Consider the following 21237-nt stretch of genomic DNA (forward strand, 5'->3'; position numbering starts at 1 on the left):
ACTCATGGTGTGAATTAGATTTGACAATTATAAAACATGATATTCTCCAATTGATATAATAAATAATTTATTAGGAAATTGCCTTTTTTTTATGTTTCAGAAATCAACCAATCCTCTATTTGATTTCAGTAGTTTTTTATTAGTATTTCTTATAAATACTTTAACCTTATTCTGAAACCATATGAGTTATTCTTCAATAACTTTTTCTATCACCAACAACAATTTTGTTTGTAATAAGATGAAATCTAGACTCTAGAGGTGATGATTAATACTTTGCCACTTATATGAGTGAAACAATCAATAATTTCCATAAACCTATAAGGTAATGACCTCCGCATCATGCAAGTGGGACATTTATAATTCTCACGTATGTTAAGGATTAATTAATTGATCATTTTTTGTTAAAAGCCATCATGATATAGCTGGGATCATCCTATAATTTTATTCTTTAGCTTAGTGTGGGTGAATTTTAGCCATGAAGATTGGGCAATTCACCAATTCTAGTGCCATACTTTTTAAAAAGTTTCCACTTAATTTCCAATATACATAACATTTATTTTTTAAAATTTTTTTATATGATTTAATCTAGTCGACATTATATTTGTAGATAGTAATGCTTAAGGAATATGTATAAAAAAGATTCTATTTTGGCATTTTATAATGCTCCATGCGGAGAATGACATCCTTAAAGAATGTTAAAAGCCAAATTAAAAAAAAAATGGTCCCTCCGAATGTACGAGTCATAGCGTGTTGTGAACTATATTAACATATACGAATTACGTATTAGAATCAGTCATGGTGTGTAAAATGATTTAATGGGTTAATATAGCAAATAAGTTGAAAGCGGTACAAATTATAATTATAACAATTTAAAAGAAAAAATTACAAAATAATACATTTCAGCTTTTTATTCATATATAGATCATGGTTAGAACAAGCTGATAGTTAAGTGGAAATTAGTCTGAGCCTTTATTATTTGCCTTTGTTTTTCCGATTTCAAGATAATTAACATCCTTTATGTCGGAAATTTGGAGTAATTGATGATCGATCGATCGGGAAGAGGGATTGACCCGTTGAGAGCTCGAGACTTGAAAATGGCTTGCAGTTCTTTGGGAGACGATAGATCGTCCGTCAAGTGACGGTTTTGCCCCTGCCGTTTTGCTGTACGCTTCGTATTTATCAGGGGTGGAAGTGTCATTGGCCTTTGCTAACATGTTCATGCACGTGCACGTGGCGCTTTGGGGGCTCTTTTCTTTCCTGGAGCCACTAAACCGGTCAAAGCGGTGGCAAAAGGGACAGTTTGAATTTTTAATATTTATTATACAGATCCTATCGAAAAATAGTTACATTTTTCTAAAGCCAAATATTCTGCCGAAATTTAGCCTGTAATTATTATCAAAATTTTCGGAAGGTGATGATTGAAATTATAAGCGCTTTAATCTGATTAATGTGAATCACATAGATAAAGAAGGGATCCGCTACGCAAATTGGCTGGCAAACTATATGCTCGGTTATTTATTAAATATTATTAATTCAGTACAATGGTCTTCGCCAATTGATTTTCGAGGATTTTCTTAAGACAACAATACCACGTCTTTGTATTATGTATTTTTTTTAAAGAAACGGGCTTCCAACTTGTACTTCAAAAAAAATATAAAAGAATTCAAATTTAGATCTTATATTACATTTTTTCTATGCGAATAATAAAATTAATTTCACTCCAATTTCTTTTGGCAATAACTAACAAATTGATTAAACTCAATCTTCTTATTAGTTAATTGGGTAGTCTTTGGCTTAAAATTTTAGCGAATTGATGTCATTATGGATTATTGAAAAGAAAAAAACATTAAGGGGGCTAATTTAAGCCAAAAACGTAGATATACTCATAGTCATACCGAAAAAGAAAAGTCCATTACTTCAACAAAAAGCTATTCTGGTGCTGGTTAAGGCCTCCACGTCCTTTGTGTTGACCTACACTGTGCTATTCTTTTTAAATTCCCCTGGCTCAATTTTAGTGGTAGAGTTATAAATTAATTATTAAAAATTTATTATTAGAGGCAGCACATCTGAATATTTTCTTTTTCCTGATGCCATATGTTCAGCAAGATAATTAATTTATAATATTAAATTCTTGTTAAAACGTGTCCTACATATTTTGCATAAAAAAAAATCCATAAGAAACTTCCCAGCGCTTACCTTAGCTTCATATGTGATTCTTTTTTTTCTGTTTTTTTTTTATGGTATGTGTTGCCACTTGCAACCATTATTACATCTACTCAATATGATGGATTATATAAATAAAGGCTAGTGTTTATGCTTTGGTTAGTAGGGAGATATAATCAAGCAGATCTTGAATCTTGAAAGGACATATTTGACGGTCAGGATAAGAGGTGTGATAGGATTTTAAAAATCATTATTTTGTGTTTAGACACTTTAGGATTAGGATTGGGTTAAGGCTGGATTAAATTATTAAAGAAGTTATCCCATTACAGGGTGAGGTAAAGGTGGATTGGGATTGTAATATATTAAAAAGATGAAAATGTCCTTGGTCAGTCCTCAAATTTTCAAATCATGCCCTTGAGAAACATATAACCAAGTCAATGAGAGAGGGTGTGGTGGTTGCATGACCTCTAGCCACCACCACACCAGCGAGGTCGGTGGCGTCCTCAGGTTGCCAGTGACCTCGCATAGGCAGGATGCCGGTGACCTCACCGGTGTGGTTGTGGCAGGCTTTGGACCACTATCGCCCAAAAATTTTGAAAAAAAAATGCAACGAAGAGAGATAGAGGAGATCGGGGTTGTGGTGGCTCGACATTGGCCATCATCGCCTCAATTGAGATCGTCGATGGCCTCTACAATATCTAGTGACCTTGACTGAGGCGGTGGTGGCCATCGTCGAGCCACCACAGCCTAAATCTCCTCTCTCTCTTCTCTACTTTTTCTTTTGTTTTTTTTTTTTCAAATTCAGGATGATGGTGGTCAGTAGTCGGGCAACCACCGCACCCTCTAATCAACTCTTCTTCTCTTTTTTTTTTTTGTAAACTGTTCGGCTCTTCTTCATTTATTCTCTTCTCATTTTCTTTTTATTTTTAATTTAAAAAATATTTTTATTTATTTGAGAAATCATTTAAAGAATTTGTTTTGGTAATTATTACGGAAAATTTTTAAAAAACAAATATTTATGGGCATATTTGTCATTAGACTTAAACAGTCAAATCCCAAATCTTCATATGCCCAAACACTTGATTAGGATACCTTGGGATTTCAAATCCCATTTCATTCTACCCTAATTTCTATCCCAAACTCGACGATCATACGTAGCCTAAGAGATGTAAATGAAAAGTATTCAAACTATCAATTACGACCAGTCAAAGGTTTGGATATGTATCGATAAAATAAAATAGCTCCTAACTATCTCTAATTTGCCGCAAACAAAGCATGAACATAGACGAGCCGCTAATTTTTCATTTTTCGTACAATATGGAGCGAGAACTTAAGAGTGCACGGGCATTATCTTTCTCATCAATCTCTATAACATATCGAATGCAACAATGTACCGTGCACTGTATACCGAAGAACGTAAACTATGTAAGATAGTAACATATGCATATTCCAGGAAATGGGGATTGGTAAAAGCATTTATTTCTCATGTATATATGCAAGTACGTACGTATATATGTACGCATGTGTGTGTGTGTGTGTTTTTTTGGGCAACGTATACATATGTGTATTGGGCCGTATCGGAAAAATCGGCCCACAGTCTTAAACCGAAGCCCCATTTATAGGGCCATAGCACGACACAATGTGGTGCAAAGTGAAAGAGAAGTAAAACTTCAGGGTTCAATTTACAATTCATAGACTTTTTGGGGGCCAAAATGGCCCCAACCCAAACTTTCCCTCCGACAGAGCCGAGGTGGAAGAAGACGACGACGAGTCGGGCAGCTGACATTAGCGGAGATGGCTGCTTCGGTGGGAGAAGAACCGGCGGAAGAAGGAGAAGTGGTGGCGAAGCTGGGGTCATATGGCTGGGAGGTTCGGCTGTTGGTCGGCGGAGGAGAGGAAGAGTCGGAGGCGGCGGCGGCGGAGACGATGCTTCTGTGGGGAATACAGCAGCCGACACACTCTAAACCCAACGCCTATGTGGCGCAGTCTTCTCTGACACTTGCCCTCGAAGCTTGCGGCCACTCCCTCTCCATCCTTCAGTCCCCTTCTTCTCTTGTACGCTCTCTCTTTCATCGTCAACCCTCTGTTCTTGAACTTCAAGAGTGCTTCTGTATAGTGTACACCCTTTTCGTTGTCTGCTTCGTAGATTAAAGCATCTGGTCGCATTGATATTCTTTTCATGTAGAAATGATGCCATTGTAGTAATTTGTTAGGATGAAAGAATGGATACCTGGAAGAAAAAGAAGAAAAAGAAGCAGCTTGATCAATGTTACCAGCTTTTGTGCATATTGGTTTGTTCAGCTGGGGGTTAAGCGAATGTAACTTAGCGTAGGAATCTTAATTGGGAATTGAAGGATTGAAATTCTTGTTTGCTCGGTTAAGCTGGATCCCATGCTGGGTTTATCAGCTGAGGCAAGTATGGGAAGCATTGCAAGACAAGCTTGATTTTTAAATTCTGTCAAGTGATGGAGGCAAGAGATCATTACGAGAAGCATTCGTTCTGCTTTAAGTTGGTATCTTGCTCTAAAGACCAGGCTTCTTGAGTACAACTCTTACATCTGGTATCGGTGGTGGAAAATCTTTGCTTTCTTACATGGCCCGATATGAGTTCTTTTGCCGTTGATGTTGTATCGCTTCACAAATCGGTCATAGCAGATGTATTCTCATATGACGCAGACTATCTTTCCATGCTTTTCGGTGTTATCTGTTTCTGCTGTATTGGTCCAACATTTATCTAGCTTTCCTCGGTTACAGGGGACTCCAGGAGTGACTGGAGCGGTGATGTGGGACAGCGGGGTTGTTCTTGGCAAATTCCTAGAGCATGCTGTGGATTCCGGGAAACTTGTCCTTCAAGACAAGAAGGTTGTTGAACTAGGCTCTGGATGTGGACTTGTTGGGTATGTACTGTAGTCCCTATAAAACCCAAAGGCACAAAGTTGTAGGTGACCTTGTGAAACCATATCAATGCACGTATGCTCCAACACTTGAAGTCTCTTGTTATATCTTGATGCTCGGAGGTTATACTTAAACGCGTTCCTGATTTTTCACTTCTCAGCTGCATTGCAGCTCTTTTGGGTGCACGCGTTATTCTGACAGACCTGCCTGATAGACTAAGACTTCTGAAGAAGAATGTAGAGACCAATCTAAGATATGGCAATATGCGGGGTTCTGCAACAGTCAGAGAATTAACTTGGGGATATGATCCTGATATAGAGTTGATCGAACCTCTTCCTGACTATGGTACAGATAAGCTCTCTTTCTTGTTATTTTGTACGCATTCTGGTGATTCTATAGATCAGATTTACTTTAGATGGAAATAAGACGTCCATATTGCCATGGATTTGCCTCTGCTATTAAGATTTACTTAAGCTATTAAGATTGAGAATATAAAATGCGGGATAGTTTCTTGCTTGACGAACTGAAGTACCTTTCTCTCCCAGTGTTGGGATCAGATGTTATCTATAACGAGGAAGCCGTCGTGGATTTGTTGGATACGCTGATGCAACTTTGTGGAACCCAAACAACTATCTTTTTAGCAGGGGAACTTCGAAATGGTAAACTTCGCCTTTCTCCCTATTTCTCTCTGGCTTTCCGTGGATTCCTGCTAAAATGTTCTTTCTGTTTCAGACACTGTCCTTGAATACTTCTTGGAAGCTGCGATGAAGGATTTCGTTATCGGGCGTGTGCCCCAGGAGCAATTCCACCCAGATTATAGAAGCCGCCGAGTTGTGATGTATGTACTCATAAAGAAGCGAAACCAGCTGACATGACATTTCTCAATGCAAGTCCGAGAAGATTAAGCATGAAGACTGTGCTCAAAGAGAACATTCTCCCTGGACGATCTCACCTGTGGTCGAGATACTGAACTCTTGTTGTTATTGAGGTCACACTATATTCTGTTTTAGGAATTGGATGATCTATGCTGCGTCCAGATGTTGGATTATCAAGCTGTAATTAAGATGTCGTACTTGGAAGAGATCGAGTTTTTTCATAGGAAACTTGGGCAAATTAATCAAGCTATGCTATGAAGTATAACGATGTTAGCATTTCATTATGAACTGAGACCAGACCTTGAATGTTTCATGGGGCGAACTGTGACAACTGAAATTTCACGGGACAAGTTGAAACAAATGGCAAATTTTAGGGACAGATAGTAATTTGCCCATTCTATATTAAAATAATTTGTTCTATAAAATTAACAAAATTATATTTTAATCAACGGAAAATATAAATATTTTCTATTTCCCTAATGGTCCCCTTCCACCTACCACAGCTGCAAAGAGAGCACGTTCTTGTTCGAAGGAACAGGGCTTGCGAAATCATTGTTCTAACTACCACAAGACTTGCAGAGGAGGACAATTCTCCAAAACGTTTGTTCTTTCTTGCGATCGGCTCATGCCCCGGTCCTGATCGGGAAAGCCCCAGCAAACAATGTCAGGGGGAATGGTGCCATCTTCTTCCATCAACAAGGTCATCACCTGTAAAGGTAATGAGCTCAACAGCCTTTCTCGCATCGCCCTGGACGTGGTTCCTTCCCTAGAATGCCCTTCAATGGAGACACTGTTTTTTTCGAAGTGGAACCAGTTTGTTGACATTCATGGTGGTGTGTTTTTCGATAAAGCTGCGGTCGCATGGGGAGCTGGAGAGGAACTGGTTATGGAGGAAGTGGAAGTGGCACCTCCTCAGCCCCATGAGATCAGACTCAAAGTTGTCTGTTCTTCTCTGTGTCGAAGTGACCTCTCTGCCTGGGAAACTCAGGTAAACTTATCTCTTCCGTTCTGCATTTCGTTTTTTTATGGGACAATTGAAATTTACATTAGCATCCTCGTGCATTAGTCGGGTTCCGGAGCTTCAAAACAATCATAGGCTCCCCCTTTGTCCGTAAGATTGCTCGGGCCCCTCTCTCTCGACTATTTTCATGTGTGCGCCCATAACTTTAAGAGATCAGTTGAGTGTTGATAGAGTTTGTCTCGAGAATTATTATTCATTCCCTTTCAGAGATTTCCAATTCATGTGGTACTTCTTGTTCTTGCAGGCTATATTTCCTCGGATTTTTGGACATGAAGCATCGGGGTATTATATAAGCTCTTCTTTTATATCTTTTGCTGTCATTACTTAAAATACTAGCAATTCGTAATGAATATCTATGTATTTAATTACACAGGATCGTGGAGAGTGTAGGTGAGGGAGTGACCGAGTTCAAAGATGGGGACCATGTCTTGACCGTATTCACTGGAGAATGCATGAACTGCAGACAATGCAAGTCGAACAAAAGCAACGTGTGCTCGGTTCTCGGGTTGGAGAGGAGAGGCCTTATGCACAGTGATCAGAAGACCCGGTTCTCCATAAAAGGGAAACCGGTTTATCACTACTGTGCAGTTTCGAGCTTCAGTGAGTACACGGTTGTACACTCCGGCTGTGCTGTCAAAGTCGACCCCCTCGCACCTCTAGAGAAGATATGCCTCCTGAGTTGCGGAGTTTCTGCAGGTAAAAATGCACTCTCCGGTCTGGAAAACTGTTATGGCTGCTTCATAATCTTCACATGCTATCGAAGTAAGAGAATTCTTAGATGAAAAATACCTGTTCATGCCTCCTTGTGATAAAGACCACTCAGTAGCCATTCTGGGCAGAGTTGGCAATTATTGATAAAGCAGTTAGAAGTTATCCGTGTCTTAGACGCGTGAGATGATGCAGGCCTAGGTGCAGCTTGGAATGTGGCTGATGTATCGAGAGGATCGACTGTGGTGATCTTTGGTCTGGGAACTCTCGGTCTTTCAGTGAGTGGCGTGCCTGCAAGAATTCTCAGCCTTCTAACATCTTTAGGGAGTTTGGTCCTGTATTATGATATGATGATTGTAATGCAGGTTGCACAAGGCGCTAAGCTGAGAGGAGCAGCCCGAGTGATCGGTGTAGACATTAATCCCGAAAAGGCTCTCAAAGGTATTTACTAACATCATCTAAAGATCAATTTGCCCGCATCTTAAGTCGTTAAAAACCATCTTTCATTGATAATGTTACCAGCAAAAGACTTTGGAGTCGATGAGTTTCTGAACCCAGAGGATTTCAATGAACCTATTCCTCAGGTAATTAATCAGATACCTGAGTCACCAATTTCATCTGCATTTTACGCTGCAGAGACGAGTAATTGACTAACGGAAAGGTGAAATAAATTCAGGTTATCAAGAAAATCACCGATGGAGGCGCCGACTACTGTTTCGAGTGCGTTGGAGACACTGGAACTGTAACGACAGCTCTACAGTCGTGCTGTGATGTAATTTAAACCCGGCCTGACTTCATTAAAACTAGATGAGCTTCAGCTGAAACTTTGTTTTGGTTACTCATTCGTTCGGATTGATTTCTCATTTCTGAAAGGGATGGGGCTTGACTGTGACACTCGGAGTCCCCAAGGCAAAGCCGGAGATAGCGGCACACTACGGGCTGCTGCTGACTGGCAGGACTCTGAAAGGGTCCATGTTTGGAGGGTGGAGACCTAAGTCCGACCTGCCCTCGTTAGTCGACAAGTACTTAAACAAGGTAATGATCGACGGATATGATAGTGCCGGTACGGGAATTTGATATTTCATTAGCTGACGGAAATCATCGTTCTGTAACAATACAGGAGATTCGAGTCGATGAGTTCATCACTCACAACTTGCCATTCGAGGATATCAACAAAGCGTTCCATCTCATGAGGGAGGGGAAATGCTTGCGCTGTGTCATCCATATGCCAAATCAACTCTGAACACGACTCGACCGATCGCAGTTTTTCAAGGATATCGTGCAACTGGCAGCACACTTACACTCGAACTTTATCGAGCTTTCGCGTACCCAATTGGTGTTGGAACATATCTATCAGAGAATGCAATTGTTAAATTTACTCGATAGATTTTCTCATCCTTATCCTGGTTACGAATATTCTCATTCAATACCCCCACGACTTTCCCTTTATCACAAAACTCGCAGAAGAGGGTTAGCTGACCTATTATCATCATCTACTTGGCCAGCTGGTAATGCTAAGTAAATAACCCTTTCCATAAGTCAATTCTTTCAAAATAATAAGAAAAATAAATTTATATGTAGGAAATCCACTTCACAGCTTCATCATCAAGAGCTTCATAGTTGATGATTCTAATATCTTAACTCCCCAGTACAAGGGAGACTCGTACATGTATTAGGAAATAGGTGAAGGGAAAATAAAAGAAAACGGGAAGTCTCATCAGTGAAAATAGAATGGAGAACCCGAGAGTTTCTTGTTTCTGAATCGAGGACGAGTTTCACTGTACGGAACCTTGTCTTCGGTTAAGAATAGATAACTTCAAAACAGAAAATTTGGAGGGACAATTGGACAAAAAAGATGTTCATAATTAGCTTAACTACTCCACGCATAATGCCTTTTTGTATGAATAATGTTAGGTGAGGAAGTTGAAGTTCGAGACTTTTTTATGGTGATCGATACGTAGAACCCCCTCAGTTTATATAGCAATCGACCCACTCCCATTAAAATTATACATTACTTTCAAAACCGAAACGAGCAACCTCGACTTACATGAACAAGATATTGCATTTACGCGCTTCGGAACTTCCCTTGCCGAACTTCAGGGAAAACCAGCACAGAAATGGCAGAAGCCCAGAGGATCCATCCTGCTGCAGACTTCCGTTCTAAGCCTACAGCACCTCTAGTGGAGCCTGGCTCTTCGTCAACCTTGGAGAAAGGGAATTCCATCCATCCCCGTGCCCCACCTCCACGGGCCGTCCCTTTGGTCTTCTCCAGCCCACCGAGAAAGAGAAGCTGCTGCTGCAGATGCTTCTGCTGGACCATCAGCATCATCATCGTTTTACTGATCCTCATTGGAGTTGCCATCGGGGTTATCTTCCTTGTCTTCAAGCCGAAGCATCCGCAGTATTCTGTTGATAGCCTGAGAATAACTGACTTGAGGCTCAACCTCGACCTGACCCTCTACACTCGCTTCAATGTTAAGATAACAGCAAACAACCCGAACGAGAAGATCGGGATATATTACGAGAAAGGAGGGTCCATCAGTGTGTGGTTCCAAGGTACTAACCTATGTGACGGGCAACTCCCGAAGTTCTATCAGGGCCACAGAAATGTAACGAAGCTCGACATGGCCTTAACTGGTCAGAGAGCATCTGGAAGCACCATACTGTCCGCCCTGCAGCAGCAGCAGCAGACAGGAAATATCCCTCTGGACCTTAAGGTCGATGCGCCGGTCAGAATCGAGCTCGGAACATGGAAGCTGAGGAAGATAAGGGTCCTGGGAAAGTGTTCATTGGTGGTCGATAGCTTAAGTACCAACAGCCAGATCAGCATCAAAGCCAACAAGTGTAGCTTCAGTTCTAAGCTTTAAAGTTTAGTTCCGCGTATGCCACTGCTTCATCAGCGCATTCTTTCGACTTCATTCTTTTCAGTTCATTTTGCTCCCTGCTTGTACTCATTAGACGTAAAATGATGAATATTTTCACCGTGTGTGAAGAAATCTATTTGATTTGTTTTTCTACATCTCTACAAATTCACAACAGCATTTCTTTCTGATCATCGTTTTTATAAAAAAAAAGGAAACAGAAACCAGAACATTACCCGAGATTTTAAGAATCAAACAGAAGCTAAATTTCTGACAACACGGCTCAGTCCCCGGTTAAAGCTCGAGGTCGGTGGCTAATGGTATACAGAGACATCCCAGTCTGCGAAACTGCTCTCACAAAAGCCATATTTGCAGTCAAAGTGGGAGCGTGCCAGTAATCGCCTGTGCCAAAGACAATCTTGTTCTTATGGTCAAGCTTTCTGGTGGTCGGAAGGTTCGCTATCCGATCTGAAGGATGATCCGGCACGACGCTGTTCAAAATCCAGGTCCTGTTAGTCCAGTTATATACTAACTAAACGAATAGTCTAGAAAATGAATTTTACAAATATCAGCACCAAATGTTCATTTAGCAAAAGAGAGATAAGCGAGACTAACATACATGAGGCGTTTCACTAACTGATCGGCTCTCAACTTTTCTCTGGGCCCTCCGCACATGGATACTAACTCTTTGAACTCCGAAAGAACGGTTTCACATATCATGCCTCTTTTCATAGACATTGCCAAGCCCAGCTCCACATGAATCGGGTTCTGAAGCTGAGACTTCGCCTGATTACATGTCAAAGCACGTTAGTGAAATTCAATAACAATATGCAATTTATGCATCGATATCTTCATGGAAAAATTCATTCTCTGTATGATACCTGTTCAATCACGAAATCCACGTTGCCCTTAAACCGTTGCCTCAGCTCATCGTTTGACTTAGACAAAATCTTTTCTGCACCGTCATTACTAATTTCCGATACAAGAGCAACCAGAGCAGTAGTGTCAAAATTTATAAGCTTGCCTCCACCTTGCAGATCATCAGATAAAGCAATTTCCATTTCATTCATTTCAACTGATGGCTTCAATCCGGATATTAGAGCGGCGAAGGCATCAGAACTAGATCTCTCTTCAGAAACTTCTGTTGCTTCAGAACCCAACGTCGAGCACCTAACTCCAGACTCCGAAGCCAAGGCAGCATATTCAAACTCATCAACTTTTATTTCAAGCGCAACTGATTCCTGAAACGACCTCATGACTATGTTTATCCACTCACCATCCCGCTCCTCGGCGAAATCAAAATCAGGAATCCCCATCTCAAACTTGGAAGCGCCAAACTGATGCTCGATCTCCTCAAGAATACGACCATCGACGCCCTTTGAAAAGAACAGAACGACCGATGAAGGTCTAAGCGTGAGTGATGATTGGGCTGCTGCTAAAACTTGTTCAATCTTTGATTTCAATCCCTTATGTCTACTACATCCGTCCCAGGACACATACTTGGGGTTCCGATCGGAAACGATGATCCAAACCGGCTTCCCTTTAACAATACACACTATGTCAGCATATGCAGTTTTCGAACCCGAATTGCTGCTTCTGTCCCCTTTGGTCGCAGGGGATCCAGTAATCGGCTTGCAGACGCGAGAGACTCCGTTTATGAATGGCTGCCAGAGAATGTGAAGGATAGCCTCCAAATGCCCGATATTGATGCTGCAGAGCAACCCAAAAATGTTCGATTTTTCAGCTAACAGAGCACAGAGCAAGCCCATGCTTATACCCTACACACTGACTTGATCATAAACAGAGTCACGGACCTGAGAGGAGCTGTGGAGGAGGAAGACGAAGAAGGAGATGGCCGGCGAGAGAGGAAGGAGAGCTCGGCCTGGGCCAATCGGAGGAGGGTGCGCTTGCAGGAATCAGGGGTCGATGATGGCAACCTCCCTATGCTGTCGATAACGCGCCGGCATCTCTTCTTGGCCTCCTCCGCTGCGTACCCCTCGCCGTCGTCCGCCATAGATAATAGACTGACAGAACAGCAAAGGAGCAGAGCAGAGTACAGAAGCAGACAGACAAAGAAGAAAGAGAAAATGGGAAGGACCCAATTGCAAGAAAGTGCAGGTGAAGATGGGCTGATTCCAAGAAATTAATTTGAGTTAATTTCAAATTGACCCTGTAGTTACAATACATTTTCATTGTGCCCCCTATATATCATGGGTTGCTCAAATGAGCAAGATGCCACAAAACCTCATCCCACCACGCGAATAACCTTTAGAAGCACGCAACTTCTGACCCTGCACATGTCGGCGTTTTGGAGCCGATGCCATAGAACTTGAGCTGATGAACTGAGGTATCGTGTTATGCTATTCTTTTACCGTCCCCGAATGCATAACTGAAGTGTTACGAATGCAGTATTGTGAACGAGTAGAATTATGTGTTCCGTGAATGGACGTAAAGAGAAATGCCCGGAACCATGACCGGAAATTGGAAAAACTCACTGTATAATTTTGATCATACAAAAGTACAAGATTGTTTGCTTGAGTCTAATCTTGTGGAGGAAAGAAAGGATGACATTTTCCTTCCGCAAATTACATCAAACATTGAACTTTTACGAAGCTTTCCTGAGGCAACTCGTTGTGATTCTCCCATTAACTTCAGCAAAAATAACCAGAAAAACGGAGGAGACCTAGGGAAAAAAGAAGACCTTTTGCAAGTCACAATGGGAAGATTTCGTTTCTGTGCAGACTTTATGTGGCTCGACTCTCGAATGCTCTGAATTGTGAGAAGAAGCATGTACAGATCATCATCAGTTCATGAGCTCTCTCCATTAATTCCATCTTCGTTCCAAGAATCATGCACAGGAGGGAGTTGGTAATCATCGGGTTTCAAGGCCAAAGCGAAGTCGGGCAGAGTTGGTGCAGTCTCGGCGATCCTGCCACCAAAGAAGAAAACGCAACCCAATCAACAAACCGTTGTTAGAACTATTCGAGGGATCTGGGAATAATAAAGGCGAGAATGGTGTAGCATTTGTAAATGTATATCGTGTAGTGGAATTTTACCTATCGCAAGAGTAGAGGTCGCGGTTTATTCGCACCTTGCTGGAAGCATCCTTCGGGATCTTCTCAGAAAGGTACTTCATGGTTCCCCATAGAGATGGGTTTCTACAGCAGAGATCAGGAACTTAATCTCCATTCATTTAATACAGATGATGACCTATCTGATGACTTGAAACATCAGAATGTAATATGCAGATAAGCATGAGTGTCGGGTTTAGAGTACCTCGAAGTGGGAGGGGAAGCATGAAAGGCCTCGAGGACCTTCTTGCTTTCTTTGAGATACTCATCTGCTGCTTGCAAAGCTGCAGCTGCCATTCCATGGGACTTCTCTGTGTTCACTTCATCGAGTATCAGACCGTGGTAATAATATGCAGCTGCCTGTCAGATTAGAAAATTGCTGAGAAAATTTTGCTCTTGGCCCATTGAATACGGAAACAGTATACCAAACTTAAAGAACTTGATGAGATATTCCATTCTTTGGGGACATCTAATCAGGTAGTGAAGTTGATTATTTGCACTGAGGGCCCTGTAGAAAAGGGCAAAGCGATGAAAGTACCTTCGCTTCAAGATGCTTCCACTTTACGAAGAGCTGATGCTTTTCTCCCCAGCCATTTGTCAACGGAAGGTTCATAAGGTTATCTTGAGCCTGAAAGGGCATATCAGAGTCAATTTTTATGGTTGATAAAGAATGCCAATAACTAAGATAAGTCAATCTCTCTTACCTGCTGCCAGTACTTTACCATCTCACATGCAAGCCGCCGCTTCACTGCTAGAGTGGCTTTCATACTGTCAATTGCCATCCCGAGTTGTATGTCAGCAGCCTACGCCATTCATTACAAAGCATCAACATGTAGGTAAGATATGATACATAACTAGAAAGAATATAAGATATCACATTGGCCTGCAAAAAGATTTGGTTATACGGGTCTAGTAATTCATAAAACACAGCCATTTCAGAACCCCGTGACAAAATCAAACCTTCAATATTTACCATCAGCTAAAGTTCCTATTCAGTTTCAGTTAAACATGTCAGACTTCAAGCTTTGAAAATATTTGGTCATTTTCAGTCCAAGTCCTGATAAATCCACGCAAGTCCATGTTTACTCACTCTGATCGTTCTTTTATTCTAGGATGCAATAGTAGAATTGGAAAAAATCAAAAGCAAGGGGGCTTACGGGAGTAGGACAGACTTTAAAAGCTCATTTTCATCGATTTTTGCAGTCTTCGTATAGACATAACGGTAACAGTACTGCTTGAAGTAATGTGACAATCTGTATAAGTGAAGCCCAGAAGAATGACAACTATGCAGAAGAATCGTACCTGCCCCAATGCCTGTAGGCAAAGCGCTTGAAGGACTCCTTCCGAAAGATCTATAGGCAATAGTCTCCTGAAACCAGAATAAGTAAAAGTTGAATTACGCACTTGCTAAAATTAAGCATTTTCAATTACCAGCGTAGTTTAGCAAACCTGAGTTCAGTGGGCAACTGCGGAAGTATGCGTCGAACTGCACAGTCGAGGTATCCAGCTACCTTCAGAAAAATATCAATAGATGCCCGCTTATTTTCTGGAACAGAAAGATGGAGCTTATAAGAGCTGTGTCCAAATCAAACAGATTATTTTCAAGCACGTAAAGAGATTAGACTTCCGGAATGGAAACAGTAACATACAAACAAGACTAAGAAACAATACTACTATAAGGAGAAAGCCGAATTAGGACCACCTTTCCCCCTTTCAATGCAACAAAGTAACTCAGAAATTTTTGATGACCCAAAATCAAAATTCGCAAAAATTACAGTCTTTCAATTCACTAAGACTAGATCAGCCCTTAAGGTTACAACCGTATATGTTTCTATTTAACCATTTGAGCAGCTTCACGGAATTTTACAAACAGATACAGGTGACTTTTTCGTAACCCAATACTTAGTAAATGACAGGCTAAATTAGTCCCAGAACACATACCATCGGAAACTTTTGGTGGGTAACCATCGGTAGATGTTCTTGGAAGAAGCATTAAATTGGCCTGAGATAACAATAGCATTGCCATCAAATGCAATACCGACAAAACCTCATACCAAGCATTTGAGAGGGCTGTTTCCTGCAGAAACGATATCCTCATCATCATCACAAAAATCCATTTGCCATGAATAAACACAAGGAAAAGAATGAAAATATTTAATTCCTCACCTCTGTTTCATCCTCCTGATTAATCCAATCGAACTGCACTTTGTGTTGCAAGTGGCTCCCTAAACATGAGCAAAACCTTGAGTATTAATCTTAGGTACATAAGCATTCTGAGTAATCATGGAAATGGAAGTAGAAATTTGTTGTACCGTCTTTCACAAGTCCCAAAAGAACCGGCAAGTAATCTTCGAGAGCCTGATGAAGATCTGCCACTGTTGAACCTCCTGCAAAAACTCCATTAAGTAATATCACTGTGGACCCTATGTGATAAATTTACAGACGAAAAAGACAAGTGCTCATATGCCAAGACGCACCATGTTGAGTGGCAGTCTTTCTTCGTGGTCTCGTGATCATGGGAGATTCTTGACCAGCCATTACCACTATTCGTGTCCTCAGGGCAGACAGGCGTTCCACTATCTCCTTGGGCAAGCTGGAGCCCAGAGACTCAGAGAAATCATCTGCTATAGGAATCCTTAGACCAGGAACATACACAGAGACATCTCCTATGCTTGCAGGTCTGCTTCTGTTACCACCGGAATCCTTTGGTGTTGATACAAAGCATCCCATATCCCAGAAATTACTCTATCTGTTGACATACCCACCAAGAAGTCAATGGAAGAATTCTCCGAGTCTAGTAATAATATCGTGCAAAATTAACATCTTCCACACACAATGTCTGCAACGATAGATATACCAACCTTTGTTCCTCTGTCAAAGGTAGACAAATCGCTTGAAAATGAGGACCAAAATCTGCAGAGCAGGAATAATTTTTTCAGTGAACGGAGTAAGGAATAATTTGATATGTGCAAAAGGCTGCAAAGCATCTATCTGTAAAGTCATTCTAGAGGGAGCAAGTGGATTACAAGATAGGGTGAGGCAGATATAGACCGTTAGGTGATTAATAATTAGTCCAATTTTCCTCATTATGCTAACAGAGAACTTCAAATAATCAATCTTGAGGGGCGAAATAAGAAGATAAATTTGCTGACAAACAATTTTTCCTCAATTGAACGTTGAGGCCAATAAAATCATTTTAGTCCAATTTTGCTCATTATGCTAACAGAGAACTTCAAATAATCAATCTTGAGGGGCGAAATAAGAAGATAAATTTGCTGACAAACAATTTTTCCTCAGTTGAACGTTGAGGCCAATAAAATCATTTCCGACATAATGTCATTTATCCTGATCAGATCAATAGAAGTGAAAATATCGACAAAGCAATACAGCCATTCTATTCTGTTGATTTAATCTGACTGAATTCTCTTTCCTGCAAGTAGAATGCAGTCAGCACAGACCCGAAATCGAACCTTCAACAAGATCTTGAAACGAAAGGAAAAAAGATGGTGCATAAAAATGCAAAATCCAAAACCAAAAAGTGGAAAATCAGGATTTGACTCATTTCAACTCCTCAAAATCAAGGCTTTATCATTATATTTAGTATTGTCTCAGCATCCAAACATCTCTATAACAGTAAACCCAATGAATTCAGACTTTTCGCAAATTCAAAATCAAATCAAGCCATGCCGGACTTTATCCAGGCGGCGACTTGCCAATGAATTCAGAATGGAAAACAAAAAGCTCCAAAATCCGGAATCCAATCACATCACCAGCTCCCGAAAAATCAGAACTTTCATCAAGCATTTTCTCAGCATCCAAGAATCTCTATGAACAGTAAACAAAAAGAAACCCCTTTTAGTCCCAATTCCACAAACAATCACCGGAGCAAGAAAGTCTTCACCTTTTGGAAAGGGCAGACCGAACAAAAGCAGCAGACTGTGTTTGAGCTTTTTGGGTGTCCAGTGAAGTGTGTCTGAGAGAGAGAGAGAGAGAGAGCAACAGAGGCTGCAAGAAACTGGAGGAGATAAAAAGAGGCAAAATTTTTCAATTCCCAGAATCAGACATTCCCCTGGGAGATGAGAGAGGGGCTAAGACCAGAGAAGGTTCCATTCAAGGTGGTAGTAGCTGGGTGCTTGCTGCAAAGCATATAATATACCCCCCCACACACACACACATATATATATGCATTGTTGGGATATTGTATTTAAAGACTCAATTTTTTTTATTTTTAAGGATTTTTTTTCTTTTTTATGTAGTTTATTGGGTGTCCGAAAGGCCTACAGACATAGCGTTCAATCGGCGCGGCTTCCCTTGTTGTCGGTCCCACCCCCTCCCTCCTCTCTCTCTCTCTCTCTCTCTCTCTCTCTCTCTCTCTCTCTCTCTCTCTCTCTCTCTGAGTTATGCGAAGAGAGCATTTTTTTAATCTGACCTCTACAAGGGAAGACAACAAAAGTATAACAAAAGATAAGCTTACAAGACAACTAGTTCGTTGTCGACGTGGTTTACCCATTGATCTTATTAGATCTCCTCTCCTCTCCTTATCCTTTCCTCGAGACGGATCGAGTGAGTTGATCAAAGACTTGATTTTAACAGTTTGAATCAAGTTTAAGTCAATAAAATAGTAGAATTAATGCACTTGTTCCTTTCAAGATATATATATATATATATATATATTTTTTTTTATTAACCTCTCAAGGCATATTTTCTATAAATGGCATCGGTCTCGGACTGCTTTGGGTATATACCTCATTAGTTCATAATCAAGCAACACCACTTGTGAATCGGTTGAACCAATAGCAACATGGTCTACGAAGAAATGCCAATAAAATTATTCTCCTAATTATTAATGTGCATAGAAAAAATCTATTTAATACGGCTTTGTTAATTTTATTATTTTTATTAGCAAAGAATCATTCTTCAAATAATCCGAAGAACTACTTACATTATGTTTTTTTTGGTGGGGGGTGTAATTATTATTATATTAGTTGTTAAAAGGTTGAAAAGGTTGGGTGGATTGCTAAAAATGGAAGCTACCAGAAATTTTGGTATAATGGCCCGCCGCCCTTACAATTAGTGGAATCGCTCATTTGCGTGATTGCGTCACTTGCAAGTTAAAATTTGGTTTTTACTTTTTATTTGTTTAATTATTAATTATTATTTGTCCTGCAATTATTGCTTTCTGGCAATTTTATATTCTAAAAAAATTGAGACTGTTAGAAAAATTATAATTTATATCTCCGCTTCTTGTCTAATAATTTTTTAATTTTCTTCCTTGATCAAAGCAACTATTTTCTATGGCTTTTTTTTTTTTAATCTGATTCCAGTTTCCAATAAGACAAAACTATGCAATGTCCCCCGGTTCTTCAAGAAATAAACAATCCTTTTTCGATGATTTATAAATCCTCTTCTTATTTACTTGTTTAATACTTTATTAGTAATACGTTGAAATTACAATTCCGTGATAAGTTAAGGTATGTATATGTTTCAAACAATTTTTTTGGGGTTTCATATTATTTCAACCTTTTACATGTTTGTCGACTCATAAAAGTTCCTCATGTAATTACATAAATTTTTCAAGTCGAGTATTGCTTTTTTTTTTTAGATAGATCAAGGGGCAGAGCCCGAATAGTCGAGTATTGCTTTGATTTGTATCAACAAAATATTAAACTTACTCTACTTGAAATGATGATGATTTCTCTTTGAAGTTTTTTTCTTAAAAAAGAAAGGAATGTAAGGATAACAAAATCACTTAAATATGTTCTTTCTATGATATAAATCTATTATTGTGGTATCTACAGCACTGTTATGAGTTTTAGGTTAATATTAGAAAAAAAAAATCGGGATAGGACGACAATAACTTCAGAGTATTATTTAACTCAATTGTAGACTGTTTAATTATATGAATAAGTTTAACTATATTTTTTTTTGGGTAGAAAGTTATATATTAATATTAATAAGCAGTGTTATTGCACTTTTACCATGACTCTATATCATCTTTTGGTTGTTGAATCATCTTCTTGAATTATTGATTATATTTCATAAGACTTATATTGCATGTGCATGAGCTATGAAATGCTATGACCAGTGGAAAAGAAATATTACTCAATTTCTAAGGAGTTCCAATTTAGATATTTATGTTTATTGAACCATAACTTGGAAAATTGACTATTTGATATGAAGTTTTTAATAAGTGAGTTACTTATGGAGTATTAATGATAAACACTCTATGTGTATGGATATATATCAACTTGACTATATAATTAAAGAAGATTTAATTTGAAAATGAGAAGTATATGTCCTACATATATGTTTTTTTAGGATAGGGAGGTAAAATATTATCTAAAATGATTTATAAAATTTTAGTGTTCCTCATAAAATTAAATTATGATGATAATTTTATGCCACATCAAAATCATTAATCACTTGATAAAAGATGAGAGAATACATATGTGATAATAATTAGAAGATAATTACCAATTTTCGTACGATCGAATCTCTTTTGTAATGTATATCATTGTTTCATCTTCTCTCTTTTTCTTATATTAAATGAACCGATAAGAAAAATCATCGTGTAAGAGATAGTAGAAATGTTGAGAAAGAAATGGAACGATGAGAAATTTAACAAAAAATAAAAATAATAATCAAAGATAAGAGGAGAAGGCCAATTGTGCCATCGACTACTTTGCCCTTTTGAGGTAAACTCCTTTCAAATTATTTCGGTTAAAATTAAATAGCAACAATCAATATGGGTTGGTTTAGGTGGGTTTGGTACCTCTTTCCCGTAAATAAGATTTCAAGTTTGAGTCTTATAAATGAAAAAAATTCACAAGTTTGTGGACTGACTCCGCTCGAACCTATATTAGTCGGAACCCATTAAATTTTCGGATTTGAGGTAATGGACGCAAAAAAAAATGACAAAAAGGGTAAAATATATATATATATATAAAACTATTATAAATACCAAGTCGCTTCCTTGGTAAAATAGACCTGTTTTAAATGAAAGATAAGATAAAATAGGGTAAGATAATACTACTACCACCTTTAGGAAGAACATGATGATGTTACAAAATTGATTTCATATTTTTTACTTTTTTAAGTACTTTGATATATATATATATATATATATATTTTATAATTTCTTTCGGTTATATAAAGAGACTCATAATACGGATGTTCTCCAACGAATATCGGACTTCAAATCTCTTAATTATTAGGCGAAAATATTTGTCCCATATTGTGCTCCCTTAGTTATGTTGTATAATTTCTAATTTATTATGTAGCAGCAGTGGGCTGACATGTGTCCTCATCAATTTAGGTGCACAGACAAACTTAAAACTGTGGAGAGTTAAGGGATGCATGAACGTTTTGACACGTGTCGGGAATTTATGTACACAAAAAATATCCTAGTTGATGATCAAAAATCACATCAATATAGTCAAGACATGATATTTTTGGTACCACTATTTCCACGTGGCACCTCACTTGACGTTGCTAGTGACATTTTTGGAAACAAAAGTGTGCTTTCTTACGATAACATTTGGCCAAGATGTCATGAACTCTCGGTGAGGTCACGAGTTCTTCGCCAAGTCCATGTTTTGGCTTTTCTTTACCCACTACCACAAAAAGGACTTACGGTAATTTTT

General features: G+C 39.2%; 5 protein-coding genes across 8 annotated transcripts; 3 read left to right on the forward strand and 2 right to left on the reverse strand.

Annotated features, from left to right (window-relative positions):
- The first annotated feature begins 3914 nt into the window (after positions 1 to 3914).
- On the forward strand, positions 3915 to 6244 carry LOC116189495 (protein N-lysine methyltransferase METTL21A). Its single transcript, XM_031519180.1, has 5 exons — positions 3915 to 4218; positions 4918 to 5060; positions 5219 to 5403; positions 5604 to 5717; positions 5791 to 6244. Exons 1-5 carry the CDS (start codon positions 3958 to 3960, stop codon positions 5931 to 5933), a joined length of 846 nt encoding a protein of 281 aa, XP_031375040.1. The 5' UTR covers positions 3915 to 3957; the 3' UTR covers positions 5934 to 6244.
- A 186-nt stretch (positions 6245 to 6430) lies between these two features.
- On the forward strand, positions 6431 to 9076 carry LOC116189494 (alcohol dehydrogenase-like 6). Its single transcript, XM_031519179.1, has 10 exons — positions 6431 to 6649; positions 6785 to 6921; positions 7199 to 7236; positions 7328 to 7650; positions 7858 to 7940; positions 8028 to 8103; positions 8185 to 8246; positions 8339 to 8434; positions 8536 to 8697; positions 8783 to 9076. The coding sequence occupies exons 1-10, from the start codon at positions 6595 to 6597 to the stop codon at positions 8903 to 8905; spliced, it is 1155 nt and encodes a 384-aa protein (XP_031375039.1). The 5' UTR covers positions 6431 to 6594; the 3' UTR covers positions 8906 to 9076.
- Positions 9077 to 9481: 405 nt separating this feature from the next.
- LOC116189491 (UPF0415 protein C7orf25 homolog) lies at positions 9482 to 12833 on the reverse strand. 4 transcript variants are annotated; one of them, XM_031519176.1, is made up of 6 exons: positions 12338 to 12833; positions 11405 to 12233; positions 11143 to 11309; positions 10760 to 11014; positions 10227 to 10436; positions 9482 to 10079 (listed from the first exon to the last, which is right to left on the reverse strand). In XM_031519176.1, exons 1-4 carry the CDS (start codon positions 12535 to 12537, stop codon positions 10807 to 10809), a joined length of 1404 nt encoding a protein of 467 aa, XP_031375036.1. In that variant the 5' UTR covers positions 12538 to 12833; the 3' UTR covers positions 9482 to 10079; positions 10227 to 10436; positions 10760 to 10806. The 4 variants fall into 4 exon arrangements, with proteins under 4 accessions (XP_031375036.1, XP_031375035.1, XP_031375034.1 ...); XM_031519175.1 differs by having other exon boundaries at positions 10227 to 10603; XM_031519174.1 differs by having other exon boundaries at positions 9615 to 10079; positions 10227 to 11014.
- Positions 9750 to 10743, forward strand: LOC116189496 (NDR1/HIN1-like protein 6). Its single transcript, XM_031519181.1, has one exon. It carries the CDS (start codon positions 9780 to 9782, stop codon positions 10527 to 10529), a length of 750 nt encoding a protein of 249 aa, XP_031375041.1. The 5' UTR covers positions 9750 to 9779; the 3' UTR covers positions 10530 to 10743.
- Positions 12834 to 13004: 171 nt separating the features above from the next.
- LOC116189493 lies at positions 13005 to 17840 on the reverse strand. The gene is made up of 13 exons (XM_031519178.1): positions 17496 to 17840; positions 16456 to 16507; positions 16072 to 16343; positions 15907 to 15981; positions 15761 to 15819; positions 15536 to 15671; positions 15044 to 15140; positions 14897 to 14963; positions 14299 to 14397; positions 14133 to 14222; positions 13800 to 13954; positions 13580 to 13681; positions 13005 to 13452 (listed from the first exon to the last, which is right to left on the reverse strand). The coding sequence occupies exons 3-13, from the start codon at positions 16322 to 16324 to the stop codon at positions 13332 to 13334; spliced, it is 1254 nt and encodes a 417-aa protein (XP_031375038.1). The 5' UTR covers positions 16325 to 16343; positions 16456 to 16507; positions 17496 to 17840; the 3' UTR covers positions 13005 to 13331.
- Between the last annotated feature and the right edge of the window lie 3397 nt (positions 17841 to 21237).

Source organism: Punica granatum, chromosome 8, assembly GCF_007655135.1.
Source record: "Punica granatum isolate Tunisia-2019 chromosome 8, ASM765513v2, whole genome shotgun sequence".
In the NCBI taxonomy this organism is placed as follows: Eukaryota; Viridiplantae; Streptophyta; class Magnoliopsida; order Myrtales; family Lythraceae; genus Punica; species Punica granatum.

Bases quoted from the DNA above. Each gene is read 5' to 3' on its own strand.
- LOC116189495 (XM_031519180.1), top strand. From the start codon at position 3,958: ATGGCTGCTTCGGTGGGAGAAGAACCGGCGGAAGAAGGAGAAGTGGTG. The intron at 4,219-4,917 runs GTACGCTCTCTC...CCTCGGTTACAG, and splicing joins TTCAGTCCCCTTCTTCTCTT to GGGACTCCAGGAGTGACTGG. The intron at 5,718-5,790 runs GTAAACTTCGCC...TTTCTGTTTCAG, and splicing joins AGCAGGGGAACTTCGAAATG to ACACTGTCCTTGAATACTTC.
- LOC116189494 (XM_031519179.1), top strand. From the start codon at position 6,595: ATGTCAGGGGGAATGGTGCCATCTTCTTCCATCAACAAGGTCATCACC. The intron at 8,104-8,184 runs GTATTTACTAAC...TAATGTTACCAG, and splicing joins TCCCGAAAAGGCTCTCAAAG to CAAAAGACTTTGGAGTCGAT. The intron at 8,435-8,535 runs GTAATTTAAACC...CATTTCTGAAAG, and splicing joins CTCTACAGTCGTGCTGTGAT to GGATGGGGCTTGACTGTGAC.
- LOC116189496 (XM_031519181.1), top strand. From the start codon at position 9,780: ATGGCAGAAGCCCAGAGGATCCATCCTGCTGCAGACTTCCGTTCTAAG.
- LOC116189491 (XM_031519176.1), bottom strand. From the start codon at position 12,537: ATGGCGGACGACGGCGAGGGGTACGCAGCGGAGGAGGCCAAGAAGAGA. The intron at 12,234-12,337 runs GTCCGTGACTCT...GTTGCTCTGCAG, and splicing joins TCCTCCACAGCTCCTCTCAG to CATCAATATCGGGCATTTGG. The intron at 11,015-11,142 runs GTATGTTAGTCT...GATTTTGAACAG, and splicing joins CAGTTAGTGAAACGCCTCAT to CGTCGTGCCGGATCATCCTT.
- LOC116189493 (XM_031519178.1), bottom strand. From the start codon at position 16,324: ATGGGATGCTTTGTATCAACACCAAAGGATTCCGGTGGTAACAGAAGC. The intron at 15,672-15,760 runs GTGAGGAATTAA...TCGTTTCTGCAG, and splicing joins ATCAGGAGGATGAAACAGAG to GAAACAGCCCTCTCAAATGC. The intron at 14,398-14,896 runs GTACGATTCTTC...TGAATGGCGTAG, and splicing joins GCCTACAGGCATTGGGGCAG to GCTGCTGACATACAACTCGG.